We start from the raw sequence: 18,243 nt of genomic DNA, 5'->3' as shown, positions 1-18,243 counted from the left end.
ATCAGAAATATACAACCATGCTGGGTATGGTGACATGCACCTATAGTCCCAGATACTTTTGAGGCTGAGGTAGGAGTACTGCTTGAGGCTAGGAGTTTAAGACCATCCAGGGCAAGAGAGCAAGACCCTGTCTCTGCAAAAACGAAAATAAATTAGCCAGGCATGGTGGCACATGCCTGTAGTCCAAGCTACTTAGGAGGCTGAGGTGGGAGGATCACTTGAACCCAGGAGTTTGAGGTTACAATGAGCTATGATGGCACCACTGCACTCCAGCTTGGACCACAGAGCAAGACCTTGTCTCTTAAAAAAAAAAAAAAAAAAGAAAAGTACAACCGCAATTAATAAGGGGAACAGGAATAAAAGTTACCCCAAGATGATATACCATTCAACATTCAACAGATAATTACTGACTCCTTACTTGGTGGTAAGCACCATATACTACACATCTATTCCAAAGATTCTAGTCTTTCAATTATCTGAAGCAATAACTATTGATGGTTAATGAGATACACAGGAAGGAACAATTTCTTCAGGTCCTACATGGTCTCACAACCTCTAGAGTCCATATACTAAAGAGTCTCCTAAAGTGATTTAGAAGAGTTAGGAAGTCCCTTAAGAATTTCAGTACCTGAAAATCACAGGTACAAGAGAATATCCAGTTCCCCAAAAAACTTCTACATGAGACTTATAAAAAAGATCCTTAAAGCAACTATCCTTCTCTTTCCCGAGAAGGAAAATGAACTCATTGTATCCTACAGGCAGCCGAAGGCTTACTAAAACTTTTACACCTAACTTTTACAACTGATAGGTATAATTTCAACTTTTCTGACTACATTCCTTAGTTTATTAAGGCTTGTGATACTGTATGTCTTTATATATTATTTGGAAAATATTGTCAAGGAATAAAGGGGACCTAAGGAAAGTGAAAGGGAAGCCAAACAACTATAGCATGTTATAATCTGACCTTACCCATAACTTGGTAGAAAGGCTTTAGGAAATGTTTATTCTAGTTCAGTGGCCTTTTTTCTTTTTTTTTGGATCATGCATCCTTGGTAAGATATTTTCAACCCCACATCCCCAAATATGGTATTTACCTACATAAATATGTCTATACTAATATGTTATGTACATTATAAAATACATGCAAATTTTTTAATTAAAAAACAAGATAGGGCAGGGTGCAGTGGCTCATGACTATAATCCTAGTACTCTGGGAGGCTGAGGCGGGCAGATCACTTGAGTCCAGGAGTTCAAAACCAGTCTGGGCAATAAGGCAAATCCTGTTTCTACTACAAATACAAAAATTAGCCAGGCATGGTGGTGCATGCCTGTAGTTCCAGCTATTTGGGAGGCAGAGGTGAAAGGATAGCTTGAGCTGGGGAAGTGGAGGTTCCAGTGAGCTGAATAATGCCACTGCACTCACACCTGGGTGACAGAGTGAAACCCTGACTCAAAAAAAAAGAAAAAAAGATAGAAAATTTAATATTTCAAATGTTATTGACATAGAAAATCTTTTGATTATTAAAATTTATTTTAACAATGTATTTAAGTGCAATGAATGTAAACTAAATTTTTTTCTTTCTTTTTTTTTTTTTTCAGAGACGGTCTCGATATGTTGCCCAGGCTGGAGTATGGTGGCTATTCACAGTCACAATCCTAGTGCACTGCAGCCTTGAACACCTGGGCTGGGCTGAAGTAATCCTTCTGCCTCAGCCTCCCACATAGCTGGGACTACAGTCATGAGCCACCACACCCAGCTAAAACTTTTTTTCTTATTCTTGGTTTAGCACTTTGCTATATATCAAGAGGTAGGTATTATTTCTACTTTATAGATGAGAAAACTGAAGTTTGCTAGATTATATAATCTGACAAATGTCAGCACTATCATTGCAGAGCAAGGATGGAAACTTCTATCTGTGGAACTCTAAAGCCAATGCTCTTAACCAATATATTCTAAAAAAAAGAGGCAATCAGAGAGAAATTTGTTTTGAGGTATAAGTCAAAAACAAGGAATAACTCCTTCTGACCAATCTGAATAAATCTGAATTATTTGCTCATTTGATTCTTTTTTTTTTTTTTTTTTTTTTTTTTTTTTTTTTTTGAGACGGAGTCTCGCTCTGTCGCCCAGGCTGGAGTGCAGTGGCCGGATCTCAGCTCACTGCAAGCTCCGCCTCCCGGGTTTACGCCATTCTCTCGCCTCAGCCTCCCGAGTAGCTGGGACTACAGGCGCCCGCCATCTCGCCCGGCTAATTTTTTGTATATTTTAGTAGAGACGGGGTTTCACCATGTTAGCCAGGATGGTCTCGATCTCCTGACCTCGTGATCCGCCCGTCTCGGCCTCCCAAAGTGCTGGGATTACAGGCTTGAGCCACCGCGCCCGGCCTTGATTCTTATTAATATAATCAGTTAAAATCCCTGAATGACTTTGGGTAAGTCATTTAACTTATTTCAATCTTAGTTTCCCAATATGTAAAATGAGAGACTTGGACAAGGTGATCTTTTTTTTTTTTTTGAGACGGAGTCTTGCTCTGTCGCCCAGGCTGGAGTGCAGTGGCTGGATCTCAGCTCACTGCAAGCTCCGCCTTCCGGGTTCATGCCATTCTCCTGCCTCAGCCTCCCGAGTAGCTGGGACTACAGGTGCCCGCCACTCGCCCGGCTAGTTTTTTTGTATTTTTTTAGTAGAGACGGGGTTTCACCGTGTTAGCCAGGATGGTCTCAATCTCCTGACCTTGTGATCCACCCGTCTCGGCCTCCCAAAGTGCTGGGATTACAGGTTTGAGCCACCGCACCCGGCCAGGACAAGGTGATCTTTAAGGTGCTTTTCAGCATTAACATTCTAGGAGTCAAAAATGAAGAGCTAATAAGGCAAACATCTTTAAGCAGAATAAACAGACCTTTGCTGATCTCCACATTAGGAAGGTTGAAGATTTCAAGGTCCATCGTGGCTCCTTTAGTCCCTTCTGAGAGGTCTAAGAGGACCAGCCTGTCCGCAATGCCCTGTACAGTAAGAGAAAGAACATTACACTGAACATGGCCAGAGACTCAACTTAAATTCATTCAACAATGAGGACCAAAGGACAATAAATAGGCCTCCTACACTGTCTTTTAGTGTTAAGAAGAATAAGTAACACAGTAGCAGTAAAAGTGACATGCAAGTAAGAAATTATTAACTGTGGCCAGGCTTGATGGCCTGTAATCCCAGCACTTTGGGAGGCCAAGGCGAGTGGATCACCTGAGGTCAGGAGTTCGAGACTAGCCTGGCCAACATGGCGAAACCCTGTCTCTACTAAAAATACAAAAACAAGCTGAGCATGGTGGCACATGCTTATAATCCCAGCTACTCAGGAGGCTGAGGCAGGAGAACTGCTTGAACCCAGGAAGAAGAGATTGCAGTGAGCCAAGATCGTGTCACTGCACTCCAGCCTGGGCGACAGAGCGAGACTCTATCTCAAAAAAAAAAAAAAAAAAAAGAAATTACGAACTTCAATAAGTAATCCTGTAGGCTTGACTACTAAAAGTTCTAACAGGGCTTAACTCACCAGTCACAGATTGCAGGTTTCTTTTGAGATGGAGTTTCACTCGTCGCCCAGGCTGGAGTGCAATGGTATGATCTCGGCTCACTGCAATCTCTGCCTCCTAGGTTCAAGTGATTTTCCTGCCTCAGCCTCCCAAGTAGATGGGATTACAGGCATGCACCACCATGCCCAGCTAATTTTGTATTTTTAGTAGAAACGGGGTATCACCATATTGGCCAGGCTGGTCATGAACTCCTGACCTCAGGTGATGCCCTTGCCTTGGTCTCCCAAAGTGCTGGAAGTACAGGTGTGAGCAACTGTGCCCGACTCTGCAGGTTTTCTTTTCTTTTCTTTTTTCTTTCTTTTTTTTTTTTTTTTGAGGAGGAGTCTTGCTCTGTCACCCCAGCTGGAGTGCAGTAGCATGAGCTCAGCACTGTAACCTCCATCTCCCAAGTTCAAGCAATTCTTCTGCCTCAGCCACCTGAGTAGCTGGGATTACAGGCACATGCCATCACTCCTGGCTAATTTTTTATATTTTTGGTAGAGATGGGGTTTCACCATGTTGGCTAAGCTGGTTTCGAACTCCTGACCTCAAGTGATCTGCCTGCCTTGTCCTCTCAAAGTGCTGGGATTACAGGCATGAGCCACCATGCCTGGCCTCTGCAGGTTTCTTTTAATGGGATGAGTTAATAAAGATGACTTGGTGCACTCAATACTTCTGCTATTGCTCTTGATTTATGTTTTCATTTTGATGTTATTTTCATTCTGAAAGAGCTTTTGGGTCTATTTGGGTGTCTTATTTGTAGCAGAAAAGTTAAAAAATAATGCCAGCTTTTTCTTTTTCTTTTTGAGACGGAGTCTCACTCTGTCGCCCAGGCTCAAGTGCAGTGGCGTGATCTTGGCTCACTGCAAGCTCTGCCTCGTGGGTTCACGCCATTCTCCTGCCTCAGCCTCCAGAGTAGCTGGGATTACAGACGCTCACCACCACGCCCAGCTAAATTTTTTTTGTATTTTTAGTAGAGACGGGGTTTCACCATGTTAGTCAGGATGGTCTCGATCTCCTGACCTTGTGATCCGCCCACCTTGGCCTCCCAAAGTGCTGGCATTACAGGCGTGAGCCACCACGCCCGGCCAGCTTTTTCTTAAAAAAAAAAAAAAAAAGTATAATAGCTATAAAATCTAAAACCAAATCCTATTATCATGCAGTACTCTCCCCAGAGATCTCATGGAAAACACTCCACATGTCTCTAAATAGGGTGGCACAGTGGGCTGACTGTAAATAACAGCATAGAAACTCCTAAAAATCAGTTTACTTTTATGGAAGGTCTTTCTCCAAAGTACTAGGAGACTTGAGGATATCTCCTATTTTAGGATTCACGGGCAAAAGTACCCAAAGATCTACCAGACTATCAGGCAGAAAGTAGGATGGTTAAGAAAACAACCCTGGCTGGGCATGGTGGTTCACACCTGTAATCCCAGCACTTTGGAAGGACAGATGGGCTTAGGTTTGAGTCCAGGAGTTTCAGACCAGCCTGGGCAACATGGCAAAACCCCATCTCTACACACACAAACACACACACACAAAGAAAGAAAATAACCCTGCTACACTATGGATTAGCTATGTAATACCGGGACAGTCACTGAATTTGGCCTTACTTTATGTGGTTATAAGGATTAATTATGTGACACAGGGCTTACATATAGTAACCCCCTCTAAAACATAGTTATTAATTTTATGCTAACTATACCCATAAGGAAAATGCAAAGAAAACTATGAGTTACTATTTTCATTTATAAGGCACAAAAAAATCCAAAAGTTTGGCAGTAGTTGTGGGAAAATAAGTATTCTTACATATTATGGGTATGGCAATAAACTGGTATAATTAATAAAAGATAATTGATAATTTTCTATCAAAAATTTAAAACATTAACTCCTTTAATCCTTCAATTCATTTATAGAAATCATCCTACAAATTTATCAGTACATGTGTAAAAGAATATAATATTAAGGATATTCACAAGACTAAGAACAACAAAATGTTCATCACTAACAACAATAATGAGACAATATAATATAGTGGTTTATAGCAGAGATTGAAAAAGCTTTAATATGTCACCATGTAATCAATCAGTGAAGCATATATTATCACCAGGGATTTTATTAAAATGCAGATTTTGGCCAGGCATGGTGGCTTAGCCCTGGAATCTAAGCACTTTGGGAAGCCAAGGCAGGTGGATTGTCTGAGCTCAGGAGTTCGAGAGCCCCCTAGCCAACATGGTGAAACCCTGTCTCTAATACAAAAATTAGCCGGGCATGGTGGCACGTGCTTGTAGTCCCAACTACTCGGGAGGCTGAGGAGGAGAATCTCTTGAACCGGGAGGTGGAGGTTGCAGTGAGTGGAGATCATGCCACTGCACTCCAGCCTGGGACAGAGCGGGACTCCATCTCAAAAAAAAGAAAAAAAAAAAATGCAGATTTTGTTTCAGTAGGTCTGGGAAGGGGCCTAGATTATGCATTGCTAGCAAGAATTCAGGTGGTACCAATGCTGCTAGTTTGAAAGCCACACTTTGAGTAGTAAGGCTCTATAATACAGGCTCTGATAAACAGATTACTTGGTCTTTAAGTTCTCGCTTCATCATTTATTAACAATGTGATTTGGGGCAACGTGAGTAACCTCCCTATGCCTTTGTTTCTTCATTTGTAAAATGGTAGTAATAACAGTACCTAAACAAAGGGTTGTTATAAATATGAGTCAAGTGGGCCAGGCACGGTGGCTCATGCCTGTAATCCCAGCACTTTGGGAGGCTGAGGCAAGTGGATCACCTGAGGTCAGGAGTTCCAGACCAGCCTAGCCAACACAGTAAAATCCCATCTCTACTAAAAGTACAAAAATTAACTGGGCATGGTGGCACATACCTGTAATCCCAGCTACTTGGGAGGCTGAGGTGAGAGAATCGCTTGAACCCAGGAAGCAGAGGTTGTGGTGAGTCAAGATCATACCACTAGCCAGGCACAGTGGCTCACGCTTGTAATCCCAGCACTTTGGGAGGCTGAGGCAGGTAGATTGCCTGAGGTCAGGAGCTCAAGACCAGCCTGGCCAACATGGTGAAACCCCGTCTCTACTAAAAATACAAAAATTAGCCAGGTGTGGTAATGGGCACCTGTAATCCCAGGCTAAGGCAAGAGAATCACTTGAACCCAGGAGGCAGAGGTTGCAGTGAGCTGAGATCGTGCCACTGCAATCCAGCGTAGGCAACAGGGAGAGATTTCATCTCAAAAAAAAAAAAAAAAAAAAAGATTGCACCACTGCACTCCAGCCTGGGTAACAGAGCGAAACTCCATCTCAAGAAAAAACAAAGAGTCAAGTGTTTAGACAAGTGCCTGTTACCTAATAAGCATTCTGTAAAGGTTAGTTAGTGCTGCCACCACCATTTTTGTTGCCACTATTATGAGTGCTATCACTGTTGCAGTCATAATAGTGGCTTATGCATATTGTACTTTGTATCAAAATATTGATGTTTAAAAAGAAAAACAGAATTTTTTTTTGAGACAGTGTCTCACTGTATTGCCCAGGCCAGAGTGCAGCAGCACAATCACAGTTGACTGCAGCCTCAACCTACCAGGCTCAAGTAATCCTCAGCCACCCAAGTTGCTGGGACTATCAGTGTGCACCACCATACCTGGCTAATTTTTAATTTTTGTAGGCCAGGTGCAGTGGCTCACACCTGTAATCCCAGCACTTTGGGAGGCTGAGGCAGGGAGATCACCTGAGGTCAAGAGTTCAAGACCAGCCTGCCCAACATAGCGAAACCCCCTCTCTACTAAAAACGCAAAAATTAGCTGGGTATAGTGGCACATGCCTGTAATCCCAGTTACTTGGGAGGCTGAGGTAAAAGCATCGCTTGAACCCGGGATATGGAGGTTGCAGTGAGCTGAGATCATGCTACTGCACTCCAGCCTGGAAGACAGAGTGAGACTCCATCACCAAAAAAAAAAAAAAAAAAAAATTTGTAGAAATGGGGATCTCGTTGTGTTGCCCAGGCTGGTCTCAAACTCCTGGGCTCAAGTGATTCTCCTGCTGTGGCCTCCCAAAGTGCTGGTAGTATAGGTGTAAGCCACCGAGCCCAGCCCAAAAATGACAAATTTTCCACCCAGACAATTCACAGACAAATAATGACAGTGAGATTCTTCTAACAGTTTAAAAACATGGCCAGGAGCAGTGACTCAGGCCTGTAATCCCAGCACTTTGGGAGGCAGGAAGGTAGTCTGAACCAGGGGTTCAAGACCAATCTAGACAACACAGGGAGACCTATCTCTACAAAAAAATTAAAAATTACCTAGGTGTAGTGGCATACCCCTGTGGTCCCAGCTACTCAGGAAGCTGAGGTGGAAGATCTCTTAAGCCCAGGAGATAGAGACTGCAGTGAGCCATGATCACACCAGTGCACTCCAACCTGGGCAACAGAGAGACACCTGGTCTCAAAAAAAAAAAACGAAAAACCATGACTTTCAGATGCCTTCTTGTGCTTACCAAAAGACAAATAATTACAAATAAATAAAGCTTAGTACTGTTATGGATGTCAAAAATCAGATTGATGTGCATGTTATTAGCAGCATAAATTAGTTCTGCCTTTCCGAAGAGCGATCTGGCACTATGTCATAAGTGCTATAAAAACCATTCATGCCCTCTGACTCACTAGTACCATTTTTTAAAATTATGTACAACCAGGCTGGGTGCAGTGGGGCATGTTTGTACTCCCAGCACTTTGGGAGGCTGAGGCAAGAGGATTGCTTGAGCCCAGAAATTCAAGACCAGCCTGGGAAACATGGCAAAACCCTGTCTCTACAAAAAATACAAGAATTAGCGGGGATGGTGGCTGGCGCCTGTAGACCCAGCTATTTGGAAGGCTGAGGTGGGAGGATGGCTTGAGCTGGGAAGGCAGAAGGTGCAGTAAGCTGAGATTGCACCACTGCTTTCCAGCCTGTGCGACAGAACATGACCCTGTCTAAATAAAATAAAATAAAATAAAATAAAATAATGTATGACCAAATAAAAATGCAGATGAAAAAAATAAGCAACTTGAAATGTTTATAGAAGCATTTATTTAGGGACAAAAGACTGAATACAACTCAAATTCTAATTAAGAGGTAATAGCAGGCCAGGTACGGTGGCTCACACTTGTAATCCCAGCACTTTAGGAGGCCAGGGCAGGAGGATCACTTGAGGTCAGGAGTTCGAGACTAGCCTGGCCAACATGGCAAAACACCGTCTCTGCTAAAAAGACAAAAATTATATGGGCATCGTGGCACATGCCTGTAGTCACAGCTACTCCGGAGGCTGAGGCAGGAGAATCGCTTGAACCCAGGAGGTAGAGGCTGCGGTGAGCCAAGATCATACCACTACACTCCAACCTGGGCAACAGAGCGAGACTCCAAGTCAAAAAAAAAAAAAAAAAAAAAAGAGGTAATAGTGTATTATAGCGTATTCAAATGGAGGGTGAAAAAAATAAAACTATAGCATGCCAAAAGTTGGCATATTTAACTCTGAGCAGCCAGCTTTTAAGATATTCTAACTCCATGGATATAATTTATTTGCTGAAGTAGAACCCACCTCCAAGACAAATGTGAGTCTTAAATGGAAAGGGAAAAATTTAGATGGCAAAACAATCCAATATATACAGAAAAGAAAAACTAATGCCAGCCACCAAATAAATATATAGAGGGACAGCTATTCTATTCAGGGCTACATCTCTCAAATGACAAAAGACATGCTGTTGTCATGATACTGGGCTCTGGAGGGAGGCAGGCAGGTCTTTTGAACCTCTCTGGAAGGGAATTTAAGCCTTTCTGCAAACAATTTATGCAGAGAGTAGTAAAAACGACTGATAAAAAAATAAACCCTAAACTAGTATAAAATATCAACTCAGAAACTATGATCCTAAAAGAAAGTAATTATATAAGAAAAGGCAATCTTTTTTTTTAAAAAAAAGCTGATTTTAGAAAGAGCGGAAATTATTATATTAAATATGAGTTTAATTAAAATGGCATGATTCAGAAAATATAAAAGAATTTGTGACTAAGTCATATGAATGTCAAGTTGAGGTTTCCCTTGGATGAGGATAAGCCCATTGTTCAAATCACTTTTTCTAAGCCTAACTACTAATTAAGAGGCAACATCACTTATGAAAGCTTTCAGCTATTTTTTTTTGTCAACTTACTAAATATATTTTAAGCCAAAATAAGGTTTTCCCACATGACAGAATGAAGGCATTTTTTGGTGTGTAAAACATAACCTGCCTAGAAGTGTGGCACTATGATATATGTCTTTATAAGCACTATGTTTACATACCTTTGCTGAAATTGCTAATGTGCAGGCAATACCCAGCTCTCCACCTCCAACCACAGTAACTTTATTGACTGTTTTATTCTCATGATTTGCCCAGCATTTTGAATTTATACCTGAAACACCTAGAAAGAAAAGTGGATTATCCTGAGAATTCAATATCAACAATTTTTTTAGGATCCTTTAAAAAAATATATAGCAGGCTTCCTAGCTTAGAGAGAAAATATGGTGCTACTCCATAATGGGCAAAAAATACTACTGAACAAATGAATGCAAGGAAGACAGATGTCTCCTATTAAATATTCAACTAAATAGAAATTATCCTTCTAAAGAGAACATATCTTTGTAAACACTTTTAAAACATATAAGACTCTAAAAAAGTAGGATTTCCATAATTCTGAAAAATATTCCAACTCATTACTGTGGTCTACAATAAAAAAATATGTCTAACACCTTACCAAAATGTTTCAAACATAGGTATTTGCTTTCATCCTTAATGAGAATCATGGAGAATCATAGACATTCTGGTCCAATATACCAAATAAGCCAACAAGCTACATATACATATCATGAAAAAAGATTTGGGATCATTAACATATGTCAAGTGGTTTTGAACAATACAAGAATTGTTTTATCTGTTTAACACTAATTCTTTACACTTTTAGAAACCTGGCCAGGCACGGTGGCTCATGCCTGTAATCCCTGAACTTTGGGAAGCCAAGGTGGGAGGATCACCTGAAGTCAGGAGTTCAAGACCAGCCTGACCAACATGGCAAAACCTCATCCTTATCAAAAATATGAAAATTGGCTGGGCATGCCTGTAGTCCCAGCAACATGGGAGGCTGAAGCAGGAGAATCGCTTGAACCCAGGAGGCAAAGGTTGCAGTGAGCCCAGGTACCACTGCACTTCAGCCTGGGTGACACAGCGAGACTCCATCTCAAAAAAATAAACAAATAAAAAATATTTATTGGAATTACATGGTAATACCCTATGATAGAGGCAAAGGAATTTCTTTCTTTCTTTTTTTTTTTTTTGAGATGGAGTCTTGCTCTGTTGCCCAGGCTGGAGGGCAGTTGTTTAATCTCAGCTCACTGTAACCTCTGCCTCCTGGATTCAAGTGATTCTCCCACCTCAGTCTCCCAAGTAGCTGGGATTATAGGCACCCACCACCACGCCCAGCTAATTTTTTTATTTTTAGTAGAGATGGGGTTTCACCATGTTGGCCAAGCTGGTCTTGAACTCCTGACCTCAGGTGATCTGCCTGCCTCAGCCTCCCAAAGTCCTGGGATTGCAGGGGTGAGCCACTGTGCCTGGCCTGAGGCACAGGAATTTCTTATTTCAAAAACAGATGTACATATGCACACAAATTTATTTATAAAAATCAAGTGGCAGAAAGTAAATGATTTTTGTGAGAAACTGGTAACTCATAACTCTCAAGACAATCTGCCTGACAAATATACAAACCTTCAGTGATTTTTGCAATATAGGCTAGCAAGTCTACCTGCCGTGCCTCATCAGATGATGGTAGAGAATACAGGGGAAGTTCCTCTTGAAACTTGGCAATCATTTCTTTAATTAATCCAACAATGACAGATTTAGGCTGTAGAATACACAAAAAACAGAAAAGTTACACAAAAATTTTGCTGAACAATACTACCTTTGTTGAGGCAGGAGTATCACTTGAGCCCAGGAGTCTGAGATGCAGTGAGTTATGGTTGCACCACTACACTCCAGCTTGGGCAACAGAGTGAGACTTCATCTCAAAACAAAACAAACAAAAAAACTTTTAACCTATACAGTCTTTTAGAGTTAGTCAAAAAGAAGTATTCAATCATGTTCTCATTTTTTGAAAACCATCATACAAATTATATGATACTTTTAACTGTTGCAATGCTTTTCACTGAAAAATTATTGAATACTTTTAACTGAAAAATAAAGGAAGAAGAAATGCTAATTCAACATTTCCCAAAAGTAGAAAAATAGCATGACTGTGCTTAATAGCCTAATACCTAGGTTTGGAAACTTTTTTTTTTAACTTTCATTTTGAAATAATTTCAGACTTACAGAAAAGTTGCAAAAATAGGACATATACTCTTCACCCAGATTACTCAAATGTTAACATTTTATCACATTTGCTTGTTTAGTCTTTCTTTCTCTAGTTTTTCTGAACTGAACAAGTAAACTGCAAACATGATGTCCTTTTACCCCTAAGTACTTTAATGTACATTTCCTAAAAGAAAAAGACATTTTCCTTTTAACTATCATCAAATCAGAAAACTAGCACTGATAAAATACTATCTAATCTGGTACTATATTCTTTTAATGCAATTGGTTAAGCAACCTTGATGAAATTCACTAACCTGTCTTAGCTTCAGTGTCATCAGTAATACAATGTGAATAATAAATCCCAAATGGTTGTTATGAGCAATAAATGAGTCAATGAATGCAAACTATAAGCCGTGAGTGTAAAACAGATGTTTATTATTATTCTTAGCAATATTTAGTAGTATGCTCATTTTTAAAGTGCTTAATTTCTCAGAGTGTGGGTTTCACTATTTATAAAGTCAGGAGATGAGGCTATTAGGGCCAAGAATTCAAATACCTTTGGGGACCAAGCAGACAACATTAAATGTGTGAAGCTGGCAAGTATAAGAAAATCTGGAGAGACGGTTATTGTGGCAAATTGGAAAGAGCATGCCGATAGGCATTCAAATTTACATTAAGAACAAAACAAAACAAGGTAAAACAAAACGAACTGTGCTGTTCAAACAAATTCTATAGGCCTAACGCGGCCCTCTGAATCTCTTGAAGAAACTGCAATCCCCGGCCTACATGACCTCTAGATTCCTTCTAGCTCTAAAGTTCTATATAATTATGCTACATAATTATAATTCCAACTGCATGTGGAACTTAAAGGTGCTGCAGTACTTTTTTTTATTAAAGTAAAGAACATATTTGAACCACATAAACAAACAAAAAGGTATTACATAAGAAAAACTAATGTAACAATTTATGTAAGTACGTAACATATGAGCATGCTCTTATATTTAAAACAAAAAATAAAAAGGTAACATTGGTACTACAAATACACATTTGACAAGCGTGCATTAAAGATTTTTTTTTCTTTTTTTGAGACGGAGTCTCGCTCTGTCGCACAGGCTGGAGTGCAGTGGCCAGATCTCAGCTCACTGCAAGCTCCGCCTCCCAGGTTTACGCCATTCTCCTGCCTCAGCCTCCCGAGTAGCTGGGACTACAGGCGCCCCACCACCTCGCCCGGCTAGTTTTTTGTATTTTTTAGTAGAGACGGGGTTTCACCGTGTTAGCCAGGATGGTCTCGATCTCCTGACCTCCTGATCCGCCCGTCTCGGCCTCCCAAAGTGCTGGGATTACAGGCTTGAGCCATCGCGCCTGGCCTAAAGAATTCTCTAATATAGGGTGAGCATGGTGGCTCACGCCTGTAATCCCAGCACTGTGGGAGGCCAAGGCAGGCGGATCATGAGATCAGGAGATCAAGACCATCCTGGCTAACACGGTGAAACTCTGTCTCTACTAAAAATACAAAAAAAAAAAATATATTAGCCGGGCATGGCGGCAGGCGCCTGTAGTCCCAGCTACTCAGGAGGCTGAGGCAGGAGAATGGCCTGAACCTGGGAGGAGGAGCTTGCAGTGAGCGGAGATCCTGCCACTGCACTCCAGCCTGGGCAACAGAGTGAGACTCCATCTCAAAAAAAAAAAAAAAAAAAAGAATTCTCTAATATAAACCCATTTAAAATGTGGAGAATACTTTTTCAAGATACAGAAAACAATTGTTATGACAGGCATACCCACAATTCTTATAAAAACATGCTTGCAAGGATAAAATCCACCTGAGCACTCATTTCTCAGATATACCAATGCTATAAAATTGGTAAGCACTGAATATTGCCACCCACTTTTGCAATGTTTGAGTTTCAACACTGATTGGTATGAATTCTGAATTACACAATTAATTACTGTTATTTTTCAGTATTTCTGCCATGTTGCATATAGAAGGCATGTATTTAATATGAATACTTAAAATAGCAACATTATTTGTAGCAAAGTCACTTCCCTGTGTTCATTTTTCCTTTAAAGGCACTGTATTTAGTTATTACAACAAACAGTGCTTTGGAAGATCTGAAACTCCAAATCAATGTGCTCTATCAACCATAAGCAGATCTAAGAAGCCCTGACTGAAAAGAACAGAAATGTAAAAAGCTGATAAATTCAAAGATTATAAAATTGGTTTATTGTAAAAGCAATTCAAGAATACCCAGTTAAAATCTTATCCCAATGCTACCCAATACAACCAAGAAGCAGTTAAGCACTTTTACATTAGGAACAAGGACATAAAACAAGACACCACATCAAGGCTGTGATTCAAACTCAAAAAGGGAAAAGACTCTTACGTCTCCTTCAAGTCAGTACAGAGGGCATCATAAGATCAAAGCACTGTGCCAGGTATCACAGTACGCTGCAGTACTTTTAAACAGGGCAATTTAAATAATGTAATATCTTTTTAAGACTAATTTTAAGGCGGGACATTGTGGCTCGCACCTGTAATCCCATCACTTTGGGAGGTTGAGGTGGGAGGATGCCTTGATCCCAGGAGTTCAATACCACCCTGGACAACATAGGGAGATCCTGTTTGCACAAAAAATTAAAAAATTAGTGGGGCATGGTAGACCATGCTTGTAGTCCCAGCTACTCAGAAGGCTGAGGTGGGAAACTCACTTGAGCCCAGGAATTTCAGGGTGCAGTGAGCTCTGATTGTGCTACTGCACTCCAGTGTGGGTGAAGACAGCATTACCCTGTCTGAAAAAAAGAGACTAGTTTTAGCTTATAATAAAGAGGCTCAGAGCAGTAAAATAAAATCAGAACTGTCTAAACTAAACTTAAGCACAACCTTCACTAGATTATAAGACTATCCCTGAGGATTTATTAAACAAAAAAAATTATGAAAAGAGATCCCAATGAAAACCAGAGAGAAGAAACAGGATACATAAATTCCTGCAACATGGTACAGATGTCACAAATACTACTCGAGGATAGTTTTGTTTTGTTTTGTTTAAAAAAGGGTGTAACAATGGATGGAGGAGAGAAACAGACAATTCAAAAAGGAAGAAACGTATGACGGATAAGTAAATGAAAATGATTTCAATTTCTCAAATAACCAAACAACTGAAAATTAAGAGTAAGATCCATTTTTGTCCTTCCAATTGACAAATTTTTATTATGCCCCATTCATCACATTTAACTGGCAATCTTATTTAAATCATCAGGTAGTGCAAATAACATAAATGTTCATAAAGTAAAATGTCAGCTCCTACTACTGATAATCCAAAGTATGCCCTTTGTTTTTCTTTTTTTTTTTTTTGAGACGGAGTCTCGCTCTGTCGCCCAGGCTGGAGTGCAGTGGCACCATCTCGGCTCACTGCAAGCTCTGCCTCCCGGGTTCATGCCATTCTCCTGCCTCAGCCTCCGAGTAGCTGGGACTACAGGCACGCACCACCACGCCCGGCTAATTTTTTGTATTTTTAGTAGAGACGGGGTTTCACCGTGTTAGTCAGGATGGTCTTCATCTCCTGACCTTGTGATCTGCCCGCCTCGGCCTCCCAAAGTGCTGGGATTACAGGCGTGAGCCACCGCGCCCGGCTGTCCTTTGTTTTTCTATTTCTTTTTTCTTCTTTTTAAATGTTTTCTATATAAAAATATAGAAAAACATAAAACAAAGTAAAATGCATCTACAATTATACACCTTTTTATAAGCTGTCTATAAAATAAGAAGTGATAATCCTAAGGCAGTCTTTCTTTACTCCAACCTCAATTGACTCCAACATACCCAGCCCTACTAGCTTTCTGGGTACATATAAACATATTATAAACTATCCTTTTATAAAATATTTAAATTACAAAAATGAGAGAATACATCATCTAAACCAATGTATAGAAGATAAGCAAAGGTTTGTTTTAAGGATAATACCTTCTATTAGAGAAAAGGTACTGTAAAATAGGTACCCTCCTACACGGATTTCTACTGATTATAGAAATGTATCATTCTGTGTACTCTTTTGGAGGCCAATTTGGTAATATATAAGAAAATCTTGAAAATATTTAAGGCCGGGCGCGGTGGCTCAAGCCTGTAATCCCAGCACTTTGGGAGACCGAGACGGGCGGATCACGAGGTCAGGAGATCGAGACCATCCTGGCTGACACGGTGAAACCTCGTCTCTACTAAAAAAAATACAAAAAAACTAGCCGGGCGAGGTGGCGGGCGGCTATAGTCCCAGCTACTCGGGAGGCTGAGGCAGGAGAATGGCGTAAACCCGGGAGGCGGAGCTTGCAGTGAGCTGAGATCCGGCCACTGCACTCCAGCCTGGGCGACAGAGCGAGACTCCGCCTCAAAAAAAAAAAAAAAAAGAAAATATTTAAAATCTTTGACCCAATAATTCTACTCCAAGAGATTTATCATTAGGAAATTATCAAATGTATATTGGATATATACAAACATTCACATTTAAAAAGGTTCATAATTAAATGTTTTACAATAGGGCAATTTGTAAATACAATACGTAACATCCTTATGCTGGATCATCAGGCAACCATTAAAAACCATGTATTTTGAAAATAGTTTTACATGGAGAAATGCTCAATATAATGGTCAATGAAAAATGAAGAATACAAAATTATATACCATGAGGACATAAAACAAATACTACAGTTATATAGATCAATGTGGATGACTTTTTAAAACTTAATATTGGTTAAAACAAAGCATGTCACAAAAGATTACATACTGTATGATTCAACTTATATGAAAGTCAAAAACAGGCAAAACTACAAATAAATATATGTTACACAAAAATCTGTAATAGGAAGGGACTTGGAAATAATGCCCCAATTACTTGCTAGTAGCTCTTCCTGTACTTTCTCAAGTGGGAAACGACTATAAAAAGACAGGGAGCAAACAACAGCTGGCTCCAAAACCTGGAGGGAGCAGCTTTGTACAGGCAGTTGTCATCAGGGTTCTGGGACTTGGGCAAGCCTAGACAGCTCAATTTCAAATTAATTCCAAAGACCACATGAAGAATATCATTGAAAGAAGATGCAGTATCATACCTATTTGTATCGGCAGAATCAATTATAAGTATTAAAAAGGAAAAAAAGCTTTCTGTAGAAAATTCAAATTTATCTTACATGGCTCCAGTTTTGGAGATAAGGCAAATATATTCTGCCTTGAGCATCCACATGTTTTCCGACTGAGATTTCCATATTTGCAGTTGGCTTCAAGAAGCAAATAGGCGGAGCAAAAGGGTGAGAATCCAAAATCCAGAAACGAATTGGTATGTTATATGTGTTACCTATTTGAGACAAAAGAAACATATCTTCAAACAATAATAAAACACACACATTATACTCATGATATAGCTAGGCGGCATTTTCAGAAATGAGTAGGCTGGGTATGGTGGCTGAAGCCTATAATCCCAGCACTTGGGAGCAGATCTCATGAGCCCAGGAGTTTGAGACCAGCCTAGGCAACATGGAGAAACCCCATCTCTACAAAAAATTTTAAAATTAGCTGGGTGTGGTGGCACACACCTACAGTCCCAGTTACTGGGGAGGCTGAGATGGGCAGATGACTTGAGCCCGGGAGGTCAAGTTTGCATTAAGCCATGATTGTGCAACTGCACTCTAGCCTGGGTGATGGAGTGAGACCCTGTCTCAAAAAAAAAAAAAAAAAGAAAAGAAAAGAAATGAGTAGTCTAGTCAGGTTTACATATAAAGGATTAATGTTAATTGAGGTCTATTCCTCCCATTTCATCAACATTCACATTGGAAATATGTTCCTTTTAGAGCACTGGTACAACACTTGAGTAAGTTTAATTACAGATCACAAGGACAGGAGATGGATACCATTCTGGCTAACACAGTGAAACCCCATCTCTACTAAATACACAAAAATTAGCCGGGTGTGGTGGCAGGTGCCTGTAGTCCCAGCTACTCGGGAGGCTGAGGCAGGAGAACCGCGTGAACCTGGAAGGCGGAGCTTGCAGTGAGCTGAGATCACGCCACTGCACTCCAGCCTGGGCGACAATGAGAGACTCTGTCTCAAACAAAACAAAACAACGCCCAAATCATCCACCCTGCCTCTCAAAAAAAAAAAAAAAAATCAAATTTTCAAAAATGTTTACTAATATAGCCAGAGTGGCAGCCCAAACCCTGGTAAGAGTTGCTTCCTACATTAATCACTACACATTAAAGAAAAGCAAAGAAATATCTATTGAAGGCCAGGTATGGTGGCTCATGCCTGTCATCCCAGCACTTCCGAGGTGGGTGGATCACTTGAGGTCAGGAGTTCGAGACC

At 40.4% G+C, this 18,243-nt stretch overlaps 1 protein-coding gene across 8 annotated transcripts in view; it reads right to left on the bottom strand.

The window, feature by feature from the left end:
- Positions 1-18,243, bottom strand: part of UEVLD (UEV and lactate/malate dehyrogenase domains) — a 76,838-nt gene that overhangs the window by 27,647 nt on the left and 30,948 nt on the right. For 7 of the 8 annotated variants that reach the window (XR_004436197.1, XM_033207695.1, XM_033207693.1 and 4 more), the window contains 4 exons: positions 17,076-17,239; positions 11,325-11,460; positions 9,866-9,984; positions 2,895-2,997 (listed from right to left, as the gene is read on the bottom strand). Coding sequence is in view for 7 of the 8 variants with exons in the window: in XM_033207695.1 (XP_033063586.1) it covers positions 2,895-2,997; positions 9,866-9,984; positions 11,325-11,460; positions 17,076-17,239 (522 nt within the window). In the remaining variant the exon portion in view is untranslated. Of the gene's footprint in view, positions 1-2,894; positions 2,998-9,865; positions 9,985-11,324; positions 11,461-12,462; positions 12,813-17,075; positions 17,240-18,243 lie in introns of those variants that run through there. The other variant, XM_033207699.1, reaches the window with a different exon arrangement.

This window comes from Trachypithecus francoisi, unplaced genomic scaffold (genome assembly GCF_009764315.1).
Source record: "Trachypithecus francoisi isolate TF-2019V2 unplaced genomic scaffold, Tfra_2.0 Lachesis_group8, whole genome shotgun sequence".
Lineage (NCBI taxonomy): Eukaryota > Metazoa > Chordata > Mammalia > Primates > Cercopithecidae > Trachypithecus > Trachypithecus francoisi.
This window is presented reverse-complemented; position numbering and strand designations above follow the sequence as displayed.